This window comes from Anomaloglossus baeobatrachus, chromosome 6 (genome assembly GCF_048569485.1).
Source record: "Anomaloglossus baeobatrachus isolate aAnoBae1 chromosome 6, aAnoBae1.hap1, whole genome shotgun sequence".
Taxonomy (NCBI): domain Eukaryota; kingdom Metazoa; phylum Chordata; class Amphibia; order Anura; family Aromobatidae; genus Anomaloglossus; species Anomaloglossus baeobatrachus.
Genome location: NC_134358.1, coordinates 260,892,533 through 260,906,831, shown reverse-complemented (window position 1 = coordinate 260,906,831; position 14,299 = coordinate 260,892,533). Strand labels below are relative to the sequence as shown.

At 45.8% G+C, this 14,299-nt stretch overlaps 1 protein-coding gene across 1 annotated transcript in view; it reads left to right on the top strand.

The window, feature by feature from the left end:
• TNFRSF11A (TNF receptor superfamily member 11a) overlaps positions 1-14,299 on the top strand; it is a 125,779-nt gene that overhangs the window by 94,998 nt on the left and 16,482 nt on the right. Inside the window, exons 4-6 of the mRNA XM_075316497.1 lie at positions 3,811-3,954; positions 4,093-4,186; positions 7,138-7,223. Coding sequence (XP_075172612.1) covers positions 3,811-3,954; positions 4,093-4,186; positions 7,138-7,223 — 324 coding nt within the window. The remainder of the gene's footprint in view (positions 1-3,810; positions 3,955-4,092; positions 4,187-7,137; positions 7,224-14,299) is intronic.

Here is a 14,299-nt window from a genome sequence, read left to right as displayed (position 1 = left end):
TGTTCCTCGCTCCTGCAGCAGCACACATCGCTGTGTATGAAGCCGCTGGAGCGAGGAACATCACCTTACCTGCCGCCGGCTGCAATGAGAAGGACGGAGGTGGGCGGGATGTTTACGTCCTGCTCATCTCCGCCCCTCCACTTCAATTGGCCGCCTGCCGTGTGACGTCGCTGTGACGCCGCACGACCCGCCCCCTTAGGAAGGAGGCGGGTCGCCGGCCAGAGGGACGTCGCACGGCAGGTATGTGCGTGTAAAGCTGCCGTAGCGATAATAATCGCTACGGCAGCTTTCACTAGATATTGCACGTGCGACGGTGGCGGGACTATCGCTGCAGCATCGGTAACACATTGTTACCGATGTCGCAGCGTGCAAAGCCCGCCTAAGGCTATATGCGCACACTGCATTTTTTTACTGCGTTTTTGGTGCATTGTTTTTTGTGAAATTTGTTTTCAAAAGATGCACCCAAATGCATGCATTTCCTTCCCCTAACAAAGTGTGAGGTTTTTTTTTTTTGCTGTCCCCACAGTGCATTTTTTTGGCTGTGTTTTTGAAGACTCCGCCAAGATGCAGCATGTCATTTCTTATTGCGTTTTGTCCCTGAGTTTCGGAGGACTGGCAGATTAATCCCTGGTATCTGGCCAGATGCCGATCCCCATATAAAGTCTATGGGGACCAGAATCCGGTGCAAAGGGGTAGGAGCAAGTGCTTATTACTTACAGATTCACTGGGGCAGCTGTCACACCGCTTCTGCGGCTGCTCATTCACTTCTCGGGCCGCTCATTACCGTCACTGAATATGCACTGCTTCCCTCACCCACCAGCATCTGTGATTGGTTGCAGTCAAACAAGCCCCCACGATGAGTGACAGCGTGTCTGGCGCTTCCAATCACAGATGCTGGTGGGTGGCTTTATATCGTACAGTAAAATAAGGAAAAAAAAATTGTTGTAGGATCCCTGCCATAATATTGATACCCAGCACAGATAAAGGCTGACAGCTGGGGGCTGGTATTCTCAGGCTGGGGAGACCCATAATTATCGGGATCCTCCCAGACTAAAAATATTAGCCAGTACATACACAGAATTGCCGCATTCGTTAGATGCGACAGTCCCGGCACTTTACCCGGCTCTTCCCAATTGCCCTGGTGTGGTGGCAATTGGGGTAATATGGAGTTAATGGCAGCCCACAGCTGCCACTAAGCCCTAGATTAGTAATGGCAGGCGTCTATGAGACCCCCCTCATCACTAATCTATAAGTGAAAGCAAATAAACACAAACATCCAAAAAATCCTTTATTTGAAATACAAGACAAAAAAAAAATCCTCTTTCACCATTTTATGAATCCCAAAAATACACCTGCAGGTCCTACGTAATCCACACGAGGTCCCACAACGCTTCCAGCTCTGCTACATCTGAAGCTCACAGCGAGCGCCATAGAGCATGACTGCACTGCAAAGTTGTGGGGACTACGAGGTGCTTGCACACATCAAAATTGAACACTGTTCATGGAAGGGCGCAGCCTTCAATTTTGATGTGCGCAGGCGCTGGGGAGTCACTGCGTTTTCACAGTGCAGGGGAGAGACGCCAGGCAGAATGCACAGGTGCGGGATTTCCAGCCTCGCACCAGATGTCACAGATATACTGAAGAGAAGGGGAGGAAGAATCATGTATAATGAAGACCAAAGGCCAGCATATCTTTCGGGCAGCACACACCCCATAGCTCGGAAGATAGAAAATATAAAAGATGATTTTTCCAAAATGACCCCTCATCCAGGAGGCTTACAGGTATGGCTGCTTTTTCCTCCTATGCTACCTGTATGCCCATATTAATAACTATAAAAACTCAAAAGGGTGACAAATTCCCTTTAAAGTGACTCTATCAGCAGGTTTCTGGAATGGAATCTGAAGACAGCATGCTGTAAGCGTTAAAACAGAAAATTCAGCCCTGTGTGTCTTATCTCAGTTTGCTTTTGTTTACCTGCAAAGTTTCCGCCTCTTAGATTTATCATTCGTGGGTCTCAGTGAGTTGTAGTCTGACTCTGCCCGATTCTGTGATTAGAGGCTTCTGCTTATGGAAATGTACACTGAAAGCCTGGTGTGAGTGGAATGAAGATGCAGGAGAGGTTTTCTTCTGATGACGCTTCCATGAAGGCCATATTTGTGCAGGTGTCTCTTAATAGTAGAACAATGTACCACAACTTCAGAGTCTGCTTTATCTTCCTGAAGGTTTTTTTCAGTCAAGCAGTGGTTCTGATTTGCCTCTCTAGCAATCCTACAAGCAGCTTTCACTGAAATTTTTCTTGCTGTTCCAGACCTTATCTTCACCTCCACTATTCCTGTTAACTGCCATTTATTAAAGGAAATCCTTCAGCATGTTTTTGCTATGTAAGCTTAAGCCAGCATGCTGCAAGGGTTAACACAAAGCATTCAGGGATGTCTGAGACAGCAGTCCGGCACGACCCCTCCTCTGACACCTCATTGTCAGTGTACAATCTATTTATAGCCTGCTGTGGGTGGGACAGCTCTCAGCTCTGCTAGATGGCTAAATATACAAATTCTGATTGTGTTAGAACAGCTGCACCCAGTAATCTAAGTGATCCATTGTTGGATTCAGGATCTTTTTGCCTACATCATGCTGCTCTCAAATAAGGTAGAAAAAACCTACTGACATGTTTCCTTTAATTACATTTCAACCTGAGGAAAGGGCAATTTGAAAACACTTTGCTATTTTCTTATAGCCTTCTCCTGTTTTGTGGGCCTCCACCATTTTCAGAGTGCTAGGCAGCTGCTTAGAAGAACCCATGGCTGCTGTTTTCGGCACATGGTTAGGGAAGGCTGGGTTTTTATAAAGCTGTGAAAATTGCATCACATGGCCTACCCTAACTATTAGAGGGAATAAGCCATAAGCCTAACAGACTAAAGGTGGCGTTACACGCAACGATTTATTGTGCGATCGCATGAGCGATCACACCCGCCCCCATCATTTGTGCGTCACGGGCAAAGTCGTTAAACCCCCGTCACACGTACTTACCTCCCTAACGACGTCGCTGTGGGCGGCGAACATCCTCTTCCTGAAGAGGGAGGGACGTTCGGCGTCACAGCGACGTCACACAGCGGCCGCCCAATAGAATCAGAGGGACGGAGATGAGCGGGTCGTAACATCCCGCCCACCTCCTTCCTTCCTCATTGCTGGCGGGACGAACAACCGGCGCGCAGAAGGAGGAATGACATTATGGAAATGAACGACGTGTCAACGAGCAACGACAAGGTGAGTATTTTTGCTCGTTAACAGTCGTTCGGAGGTTTCACACGGTACGACATTTCTAACGATGCCAGATGTGCGTCACGAATTCCGTGACCCCGACGACATATCGCCCGATATATCGTACCGTGTAACGCCGCCTTAAGGTCTGAAACCTTAGTCAACGTTATCTGAGCGCGCAAATCTCCAAGGGTGCTCCAACCTTTGCATCAGCCCATTTTCCTATTTGTAATTTTTAAATGTAAATTATGAAAATATTTTTTTTGCCTTAAACACAAAGGAAATGTGTCATCTTTAACTTTATGCTTTTAGAGATCATTTCATCTTCAACTTGCTTAACTGTTCACAATAACACTAATTTTGAACAGGGGTGCCCAAACTTTTACATGCCACTGTAGTATCAGATTTAGATATGAAACACTGAATGTTTCTTCTTGTAGTTCTTTCATTCTTTTACAGAATTTTACATTTGTGTTATTGAATTGTGTCGTAGGTTAGATCAATATGAAGTATAGAATTACATGTACAATTGTGGAATTTGTCTTTTGGCAGGAAAAGCATTGAGGGTGACTTTTGAGGGGAATAGTACATACCCTCAGGAATGTGTGTGCACTGAGGGATATTACTTCGATACAAAGCAAGACATATGTATGGAGAATGTCAAGTGTCTCCCTGGATTTGGAGTGCAGTTACCAGGTGACTATTGAGTGTGACGTGAATGAGTGGGTTTTTTGTTTGTTTTTTTTTATGAGTGGAGCATTTTTTGTTTTTACTAGTACATATTCCTGGAACATTCACCTTTATAGTTTGAAATTATTTTTTTTTCCCTTATAGTCCAGTCAAACAAAAATACTGTCTGTACACCATGTCCTGTGGGATATTATTCCAATTCTTCATCTGCAACAGATGCTTGTAATCGCTGGACAAAGTAAGTAACACTGTGGCTGAAGACGTCATTATCTGCCTTAAAGTGTAGCCGACTTTCCTATTACTGAGATAGGAGATGGCAGCTGTTACTGACGAAATTCTGTGTAGATAGATGGCAGGGGGGGGCGCCGGCGCCGCTCTGCCTCTAGCCCCTCCCTCTGCCTCTATCCCCTCCCTCTAGCTCCTCCCTTCTCCCGTCGGCATAGTATCTCATCAGTAACAGCTTCCCTCTCCTATCTCGGTAATAGGAAAATCTTCACTGAATACAAATTTTACCTCGGATTTAAGAATTTTGATAATTGATCTGTTCTCGCAGGGAAAGAAGCAGATTTGTCTGATAAGATATATTATAAGGTTGCTTAATTTCATGTGTACAATTGATTTATGAAATAAAGCTTAAAATAACTGTTACATTTTAAAGATGTTACCCACTAAGCTAAGACCCCAGTGCGAGTATACTCTACAACTGCAGAATATTGAATAACATTTAGCCTGGGAAAGCTGTTTTTCAGTTGGAGGAGGCTGATGAACAGGTCTGATTTAAATTTGGTTGAAAGACAAAATAATTAACTTTGATAATTTGAAACATGAAACAATTGCAGAAATAGGAGTATGAGATGCAAATATCTACAAAGATATGTAGTGTTAAATGAATACTTTTTGATAGCACTGTTTAATGTTTGCTTAGTACATTCCCGTCATTGCACTCTGTGCTATTCCTCTCATTTAAGCTGTGTGTATTTACTCTGAAATTGATTTGAATTACCAACTTGATAGAGTAGAAAAGTAGTTGCTTTTCTCAAACTTTTCCCATGGGTAGACAAGGATCTATGAGGGCTTAAATTGCTCCAATGCTTCCATTGACCGAAATTAAACAGGGCCCTAGTTGGTGTTCATGCTACACTATGCACTTTAAATGGCCAAGCCCCTTACTAGACTAAAATTGCCCATAGCCTTTAGATACTAGGTATGGCCCAAAAAAAGCAGACTAAAGGGTGCTTTACACGCTGCGACATCGCTACCGATATATCGTTGGGGTCACGTCGTTAGTGACGCACATCCGGCGCCGGTAGCGACATCGCAGCGTGTGACACCAAGAAGCGACTATCAACAATCGCAAAATCGTAAAAAAAAAAACGGTTATCGTTGACACGTCTGTTACGGTTGCTGCGAGCACTGGAGACTATGTCCAGATTTCTTGCTACTGCACATGTGCGAGCGCCGGAGACTAAGTCCAATCTTGGAGCCATTGCACATGTGCGGGTGACATCGCTGACACGAGGTCACATGTCTCTGACACCTTCTATGCCGATTGGTCGCTGGTCATGTGCTTGTGACGTCTTGCTCGGTGATAGGCCAGCATGACGTCACTCCTGTCGTTCTGGCAGCGGATTGGCTCTGGTGTCCTCCATCTTGGATGAGGCACAGAGTCTATATAAGACCCTGACACACGCCACATGGTGCTCAGTCCTCTTGGTTCTTGCATAAGAGTAGACGCTCTGTGCGCGTTCCTCTAGGCATTCCTCTGTCTATGCTAGGTGAGCGCTACCGGCAGGGTAGCGTTCTTATACCTTACAGCTTCGGCTGCTGTCCGTATCCTTACCTCTTAGGGGAGCGGACATAGGCAGGTGCCTGAGGCACATGGTCTGGCTGGGCCTTGTGATTCTACTCGTAGGTGGACGTTGCCGCTAGGGTAACGTTCCTTATACTGCGTCTGGCAGTTGTTCGTATCCTCGCACACTAGGGGAGCGAACAGAGGTAGGAGCTTTGTGCGGCTTACGCTGCTGTTCGTCTCTTTTGCACCACTAGAAGAGCGGACCTAGGCAGGTGCCATATCTAGTGGTTCGTATCCTCGCACACTAGTGGAGCGAACGCAGGTAGGAGCTTTGTGCGGCTTACGCTGCTGTTCGTCTCTTTTGCACCACTAGAAGAGCGGACCTAGGTAGGTGCCATTTCGCACACATTGCCTTTGTCTCTGTGATTATTAACAGAGATCATTCTACACACCCTCCAAGTAAGGGAGGAATTGCTTTACTTACTTATTATATCCTTCTGTGAGTTAACAGAGGTATTGCACTCTGCCATAGTCTGCAGCAAAGTCTTTGCACGGTGGACCCTGACTGTCTGATACTCCTTTTAGGTTATTATCAGACAGCCCCCCGTAACAACGTCGCTCCTTTCCTTAATATCGCTGCTGCCACAGGTACAATGTTGTTCGTCGTTCCTGCGGCATCACACATCGCTATGTGTGACACCGCAGGAACAACTAACATCTCCTTACCTGCATCCACTGGCAATGAGGAAGGAAGTAGATAGGCAGGATGTTACGTCCCGCTCATCTCCGCCCCTCCGCTTCTATTGGCCGGCCGCTTAGTGATGCCGCAGTGACGTCGCTATGACACCGAACATACCAACCTCTTGAGGGAGGGATTGTTCGGCGGTCACAGCGACGTCGCTGACAAGGTATGTGCGTGTGACTCTGCCGTAGCGATAATGTTCGCTACGGCAGCGATCACCAAATGTCGCACGAATGACGGGGGCGGGTGCTATCGCGCTCGACATCGCTAGCAATCGCTAGCGATGTCGCAGCATGTAAATCACCCTTAACTTCTGCTGAAACAACCGATATCGCCACATTTGTCAGACAGTCTAATATGTACGCTGGCACTTGACAGATGATTGTCAGGGGAAAAATGTCCAGTATCTCCCAGTTTAGACTATAGCAATCTTGAAAAATAAGGATCAACATTGTAAATATTGAGTCTTTGCATAAACTTGATCTATTTGTCAATTAAATCTTTTTACTACTTAGAATTGTACTTCAGTAACCATGAAAACGTGACTAAAAAAAGCTAAAATCAATGAAGTAGTAAATAGTGTAAAATCAAAATTTATGTCGTTGTCAAAACTTTTGGCCTCAATTGTGCAGTGACTATTTTCTGTGTCTTACAGCTGCACAAATGTTGGATTACAAGAGATTGTTCCTGGCAATAACATTTCTGATGCTATCTGCGATCATCACATTGTCTCACCAGATCGTACGTATCTGATTTTTAAAGTGCAAAAAAAACATGTTCTAATGCAATAAGCAGTGCTGATGATATGTATTCTCTGAATGACATTTCACAAATGATTCCCACATAAATGGCCCATGCACTTCTGGGTGGTCAATTGCTAATTTTCATTGGAAATGTGGCAATGTTCTCATGGTTCCATGTAAATTGACTTTAATTGTTAGCAGATAAAGCATTATTCATTTAATGCATAGATTATCTAAATTTGGCTGACTGAGAGTTGCTTTTGCTTCCTGTCTCATAGTGGAGGTCCCACAATATGTGACCAGTGACAGACACAGATAGAAGAGGCCCCTGTGAACAGTGTATGGACCCTTTTCAGTTCAATAGACAATCATAATGCATTCCTGCTTGTGTCTGTTGTTCAAATATTTTTATTGATTTATAATAATGGGGGGAGTGTCAGGTGGGGGCACAGAGGAAAATTTGAGGGAAGTAGGGGGGGTATTATGGAAGGGAAATCATACAGGAAGCAGTTGTATATAAAATGTGTGTTTGTGACAGAAGTGGATTTCTTTTTGGGAGGTGGGCCTCCTTAACTCTTGGGCCCTTTGTGGCTTCACAGGTTGCACAAATGATATGTCCTCCATTTTAGGTGTGTCTTTCTATCATGTCGTTACCAGTTTCTCCTAAGCTTAATGGGTTTTCTAATAGTTATAAAAAAAAAAACAAGCTTATTGCGCTTATCCCGTATTGTATTTGTGAGGTAACACTATTTCAATGAGTCTTCAATAATTTGCGACACAAAAAGCAAGCCACTAATACCATAGTATGTATAGGATTTGTCGCGGGCGGGGAGGTGGGTGTCAGCACCGCGCTCACCCCTCTGCTCGGGTCCAGCTGCTGCTGCTCAATGGTGGCTCGAGCGGTGGGCCGGATCCCGGGGGTTCTCGAGCAGCACTCCTCGCCCGTGAGTGAAAGGGGGTTTGGGTGTGGGGATTGTTTATTGTCCGTGACGCCACCCACGGTTGTGGTGATTTGTTAGCACCACCGCTGCTCGGTGTGGGGATCCCGGGAGTGATGGTGTGAAGCAGCAAGTTGTTGTGTTGCCCCTCCGTGGGTAGGGGTTGGTGATCCCAGGGCCCAGTGATGAGGTGGGAGATGCAGGGCTTGGTGGGCGCAGGGACGCGGGGGCAGCGCTGTGCCTTGCGGCACTGTGGTACTCACTCAGCCTGAGACGTTGACACAGTTCTCGGTAAAACACACGGCTGGCAAGACGGTTCCCACGGACGGCTGCACTTGCTTTCCCCAGTAGGTGACGGTGATGTCCCTTTTCCTGCACCTAATGTTGTTGATGGTCTCGATGGGTTCCCACCGGTAACCCGCTCCCCGGCTTCAAGCTGGACCGGAGGAGCTCTACTCTTTGCCCGCAGGCGCTGGCCCTTAGAAACTGGTGCCCTGGCGGTGGCGGTGTCTCTACTGTAATGGTTGGGCTGTTGCCTTCAATCGGGACTTGGTTGTTGGGGGATCGACGTCCCCTTCACTGACGGATTTGGCAAATTATGGCGACTCCTAGCCTTGCCGGGGTCCGAGAGGCCCCTGCCCTGGTGCTGACTGTCCTTTGTACACTGCTCCAGACCGCCGGGCCACCACCCGTCCGCGGTCCTTCCAGGAACTTCCAAACGGTCACCCCTCCGGACAATCACCGCCGTTGCTGACCTTGCTGACTCTGTCCTGCACACAGCTAAACCCACTTCAGGCTTTCTTACTGTCACCGCTCTTACTTTCCTCCTTTTCCACTTTACTTCCTTCACTTCCTTAACTTATCTTAGCTGTTTATTCCTTTCTGTCCCTAGCTGGACTTCACTCAAGCCCTGCCTGGGCTAAACTTCCACTCCTTCCACTTCCTCCTCCAAACTCTATCTCTGATCTGCCTGGTACTTCCCGCCTCCAGGGCTGTGAACTCCTCGGTGGGCGGAGCCAACCGCCTGGCCCACCCCCTGGTGCGAACATCAGCCCCTGGAGGAAGGCAACAAGGATTTTGGGTTAGCTTTGGTGTTCCTAACTGGGGTGTAGGGTGTGGTGGTGTGATGACCTGTGACCCCTGGCTTGCCCAGGGCGCCACAGATTAATATAAAAATATCCAAAAAGTAAAAAGATTTCCAGTTATAGTATGAGGGCATACATCCCAAAAATAAGAAAAAAAATCAATATTGGCAGTCTTATTATTAGACCCATTGAGAATTAGGCAATAAAACTTTGAAATGAAAACCAAGTAGATCTGCGATACCTAAGGATTGTACTGAATATAAAGTGCTAGTGCCATGTATGCACTTGGGCATGTATTTTTAAAATTGCTTAAGGTGCAGAAGGAGATGAAGTAAATAATATTGGTTATATCTTACTTTAAATGTAGGTTCCTTCGTTCCATGAAAGAGAAAATGAATTAGCAGGTGAACAATTTGTCATGCCTGTAATTGCAGGCGTGAGCTCAAAGCCAGTAGTCCAGGGTGCCCAGCGGGGAGTTGTATCGCAGATGCAGGGGTTGAGAGAACGGGTCTATCCTGTGTGTCAGGCACCAGCGTATGAACTCCCATGATGCCGCGACTGTGATGCTTGAGTATCGGCATTCTCAGATGTGCTGGAAAAGTGTGGAGTCGATATTGGGGGTGACGTCACCAGTGAGTACGGTGGCCACTAGGGCTCAGAAATCCTCCTATGCACTTCGGGCTTCTTCGTCAGGGAAAAGAACAAACATACTCAGATCACTCCACCGCCTTCTATATATATTATGCTAATTAATTAGCTGTAACAAACATGTTTACTTAATAATCGCAGACTACCAGCAGAGGGCACTACAAAAACAAGAAAACTCTGTTATATAGAACCTTTTGTATTTTACACATATCATGGCCAGAATTCCTTGATATTTTATAAAGACAAATGCTTTTAGGAATGCCAACATCATTTGATCACAAATTCTAAAATCTTATAATGGGTTAAAAAGTTGATCTGTATATTAGATGTATCCTTTGATCATCAGTATAAACAGATTTCACCAAATTAAGAGATTGAGTTCCATTATTTCTTAATACTCTTTTTTTGTTTGTAATTAAGTGTATACATAAAACCTATTTTATATATAAAATTATAAATTTCTTTCTTAAAATAATTTTTTCAGTTAAAAACAAACAGCTCATATTCATGGTTCAGCCCATTCGGGATCATTGAGTCTAATTCAAAAATCCACCTCATTGCTGCACGTGATATTTTTTGTAATAAATTCCTGACATACCAGTCACGGCTAATTTTTTCCAAGCCTTAAAATAGGTTCCTTTAATTAACTTATGTTTTAACAAAAAATGTTTAGATAAAGGATGAGTTTTAATTCCCTTTTTGATATTGTAAAACTGTTCTCTCATTCTGATACACAATTTTCGGTTTGTACATTCCACATATGTTTTCCCGCAAGGGCATATAGTTGCGTATCGTATGGCATTACATGCAGCCAACCATATTAATGCAGCCACCCACCTGAAACACCAATTTCAAAATAGGGGATACACTGAAAGTGCCTTCGATAAGGCCCTGATAACCTCTGAGTCTCACACTAGAAATTCCTCACAGAAAGAAAACACATATACCACCTGGGAAAAACTGGCATCATTTGCTATAATTAAGCATTGTAATGCACAAATTTGGCCCTTTAAGAAACTGATAAATATACCTATGGCCAGTTATTAAAGGGATTATCTGTTTTATTTTACTTATTTTTTGTTATTTCACTATTGGGCTACATAGTGGCAGGTAGGTAGATAGCAACTACTTACCTACCCTGTTCTTAGCTGCTCTCCCGCGGCTCAGATCAGTCATGTGACCGCTCCTGTCGTGATTTTTCTGCATTCTGTGATGTCACGATGACAGGGGCAGGACCTTGTTGATAGGCATCACAGGCACTTCATGTTACCACCTGCTGCTGACCAGGTGCAGTGCAATGCAGCCCCCGCACACTCTCATCCTCCCCCACCCCCTCCCCACATTTTGTTCCCTCCCCCGCCCCCTGTGTGCTGCCATTTGTGCCCTGTATGTGCCGGAACCCTGGATTAACAAAGGGGCCTCCTCTGTCGAGGACACCGTCAGCGCTGTTTGCCCAACGATGTCCTCAGCTCTTTATGATGTATGGAGCCCAGGTAACTGTGTCCCCCGACCCGGTGTGCTGTCTCTGCACTATGTAATAAACGCAGCCTCTGGCGCTCCTCGCTTTTGAATATAGTCGGGAGCACAGACCAGTGACGTCACCTGACACCAGCGGTCCGCAGCACTGAGCTTTACATCACTCAGCTGTAAGGACGCTGCACTCATCACAGCACAAAGGAGAAGAAGAGAGAGCATTGGTGAGAGAGAGTGCAGGGGTGGGGCAGAGAAGTGAGTGCAGGGGGAGAAAAGAGCGTGCACGGGTGAGATACAGAGCTGGGGGGGCGGGTGTAGGTGTGTGTGAGTATATGAGTATGGCCTAAAACAGACGGCATGAAAATTGGAGCAGTGGAATGCGATAAAACATCGCATTTCACTGGGACCAATGTTAGCCTATGTGTCAGCACCCATGAGCGATTATTTTCTCAGCCCTAATTGGACCAAGAAAACAATCGCAGCATGCTGTGACTGTAATGCGATCCTAGATTCTCTCGTACCCATTCAAGTCTATGGGGCGAGAAAAAAATCGCACTGCACTCGCAGTACACCGGTGTACTGCGGGTGCAGGGTGAGAATGGCAATAGCCGGCAACGGAGGAGAGAGGGAGATAAATCCCTCTCTCCCTTCCCCTCCACAGCGCCGGCACGCCACTCCTCAGGACAGGCCCACCCAGGGTCGGACTGGGGTGTCTGGAGCCTACCAGGGGAAATAACTCTAGGGGCCCACCACCCTACAGCTACATGCAAATATCTATTAGCTGCTATGCCCGTTATAGTGGAGCGCTGACTGTAAAGCACAGGCGGCTCCTGCACATCTCCTGTGCACACACAATAACTCTGTACAATTATAGTAGTTTGCAGTAATGCGATCTTTGGTGACAAGTTATCACCGATCCACAGGTTTGGTAGGTGATAACTTATTGATCGGTGGAACCAGACCAGTGGAAACCGCACCAATCAAAGAATGAGGAATTGTTATCCCTGACAGGGCACTTATATGCCCATTATACAATGCAGCGGCAGCAGGTGGGATGTGTGACCGCAGCTCCATTCATCCTCTGTGGCGTGGGATGTGTGACCGCAGCTCCATTCATCCTCTGTGGGGTGGGGTGTGACCGCAGCTCCATTCATCCTCTGTGGGGTGGGATGTGTGACCGCAGCTCCATTCATCCTCTGTGGCGTGGGATGTGTGACCGCAGCTCCATTCATCCTCTGTGGCGTGGGATGTGTGACCGCAGCTCCATTCATCCTCTGTGGGGTGGGGTGTGACCGCAGCTCCATTCATTCTCTGTGGCGTGGGATGTGTGACCGCAGCTCCATTCATCCTCTGTGGCGTGGGATGTGTGACCGCAGCTCCATTCATCCTCTGTAGAGCAGTCAGATAATAACAAGCACAGCACTCACAGCCACTGAGGGAATGAATGGATCAGGGGTCGAGTTGGACATGAGCTCCAGTGTAATGGGGTATAGAAGCTGCACATTTTGCAGATCAGTGCAGGTCCCAGCAATCAGACCCCAACAGATGAATAAGTTATCACATACTTAGGCCACGTTCACACTTTCAGTATTTGGTCAGTATCTTACATCAGTATTTGTAGCCAAAATCAGGAGTGGGTGAAAAATGCAGAAGCGGTGCCCGTCTTTCTAGTATACTTTTCCTCTCATTTTACTGAATTTACAATTCCTCGTTTTGGCTTCAAATACTGAGGTAAAAAACTCACCAAATACTGTGTGCACGTGGCCTTAGTAAAGGAGATTACTTGTTTTCGCTGGAGAACCTCTGTAAGTACATATTTGTTGCAGTGTAATAATCATAGGACAGCGAGGGGTTAAACATTCAAATATTTAAATTATTGGAAATAAAGACTCTTCCCCATATTGATAGAGAGAAAAAGTGACCTCCAGACAGAACGCAATCCACTATACCAAGACCACCACATAGAAGGGGGAAATACCGCTACACCGTGACCAGACAACATATTACCACCACATAGTGACCTAATACAATCACATACAAGAGAGAAATACCGCCACACCATGACCAGATAACATATTACCAATATATAGTGATCAAACACAACCACAACAGAGTAATACCGCCACACCATAATTAGACCACATAGTAACCAAATATTACCACATACAAGAGAGAAATACCACGACACTATGACCAGACTACCAAATAATACTACATACAAGAGACAAATACCACCAAACAATGAAAAGACCACATATTACTACTACACAATGACGAATATTACATTAAATGATCATGAATAAAAGCCACAATACTAATAACATTAATATTACCATCAGTGCCATTATACACAGGAGCTCTGTATATAGTGTCAGTGTACAGGTAATACAGTGATCACAGATGACTTTATAAACAGGAGATCTGTATATAGGTAACGGCCCACCCCATCCCTGTGCCGTGTAGCAATGGTCCCCCCATCCATGTGCAGTGTAGAAATGGTCCCCCCATCCTTGTGCAGTGTATGAATGGGCCCCCCATCCTTGTGCAGTGTATGAATAAGCCCCCCATCCTTTAGTAAAATCCTCATTCCTGTCCCCTTCCTGACCCCTTTTTTGACGCTGCGTTTTTGTGCGTTTTTTTGAGGCAAAAAACGCAAAAAAAGCTGCAAAGAACGCGTGCGTTTTTGCTCATTGCATTTTTTTATCAGTGAACAATGCCATTAAAGATTGTTGGAAAAAAAAAAAAAAAAGGTCTGGTGTGTATGCAGGAGAACAGACAGCTGAAAAACTACAAGGCTCAGCATGCTCCATCCAGGACTGTATGCTGGAGGGAGAGGCAGGGGGAGCAGAATTACAAGGCTCAGCATGCTCCATTCACTAATGTATGCAGCAGAGCAGACAGCAGCTGCAGAACTAAAAGTCTCAGCATGC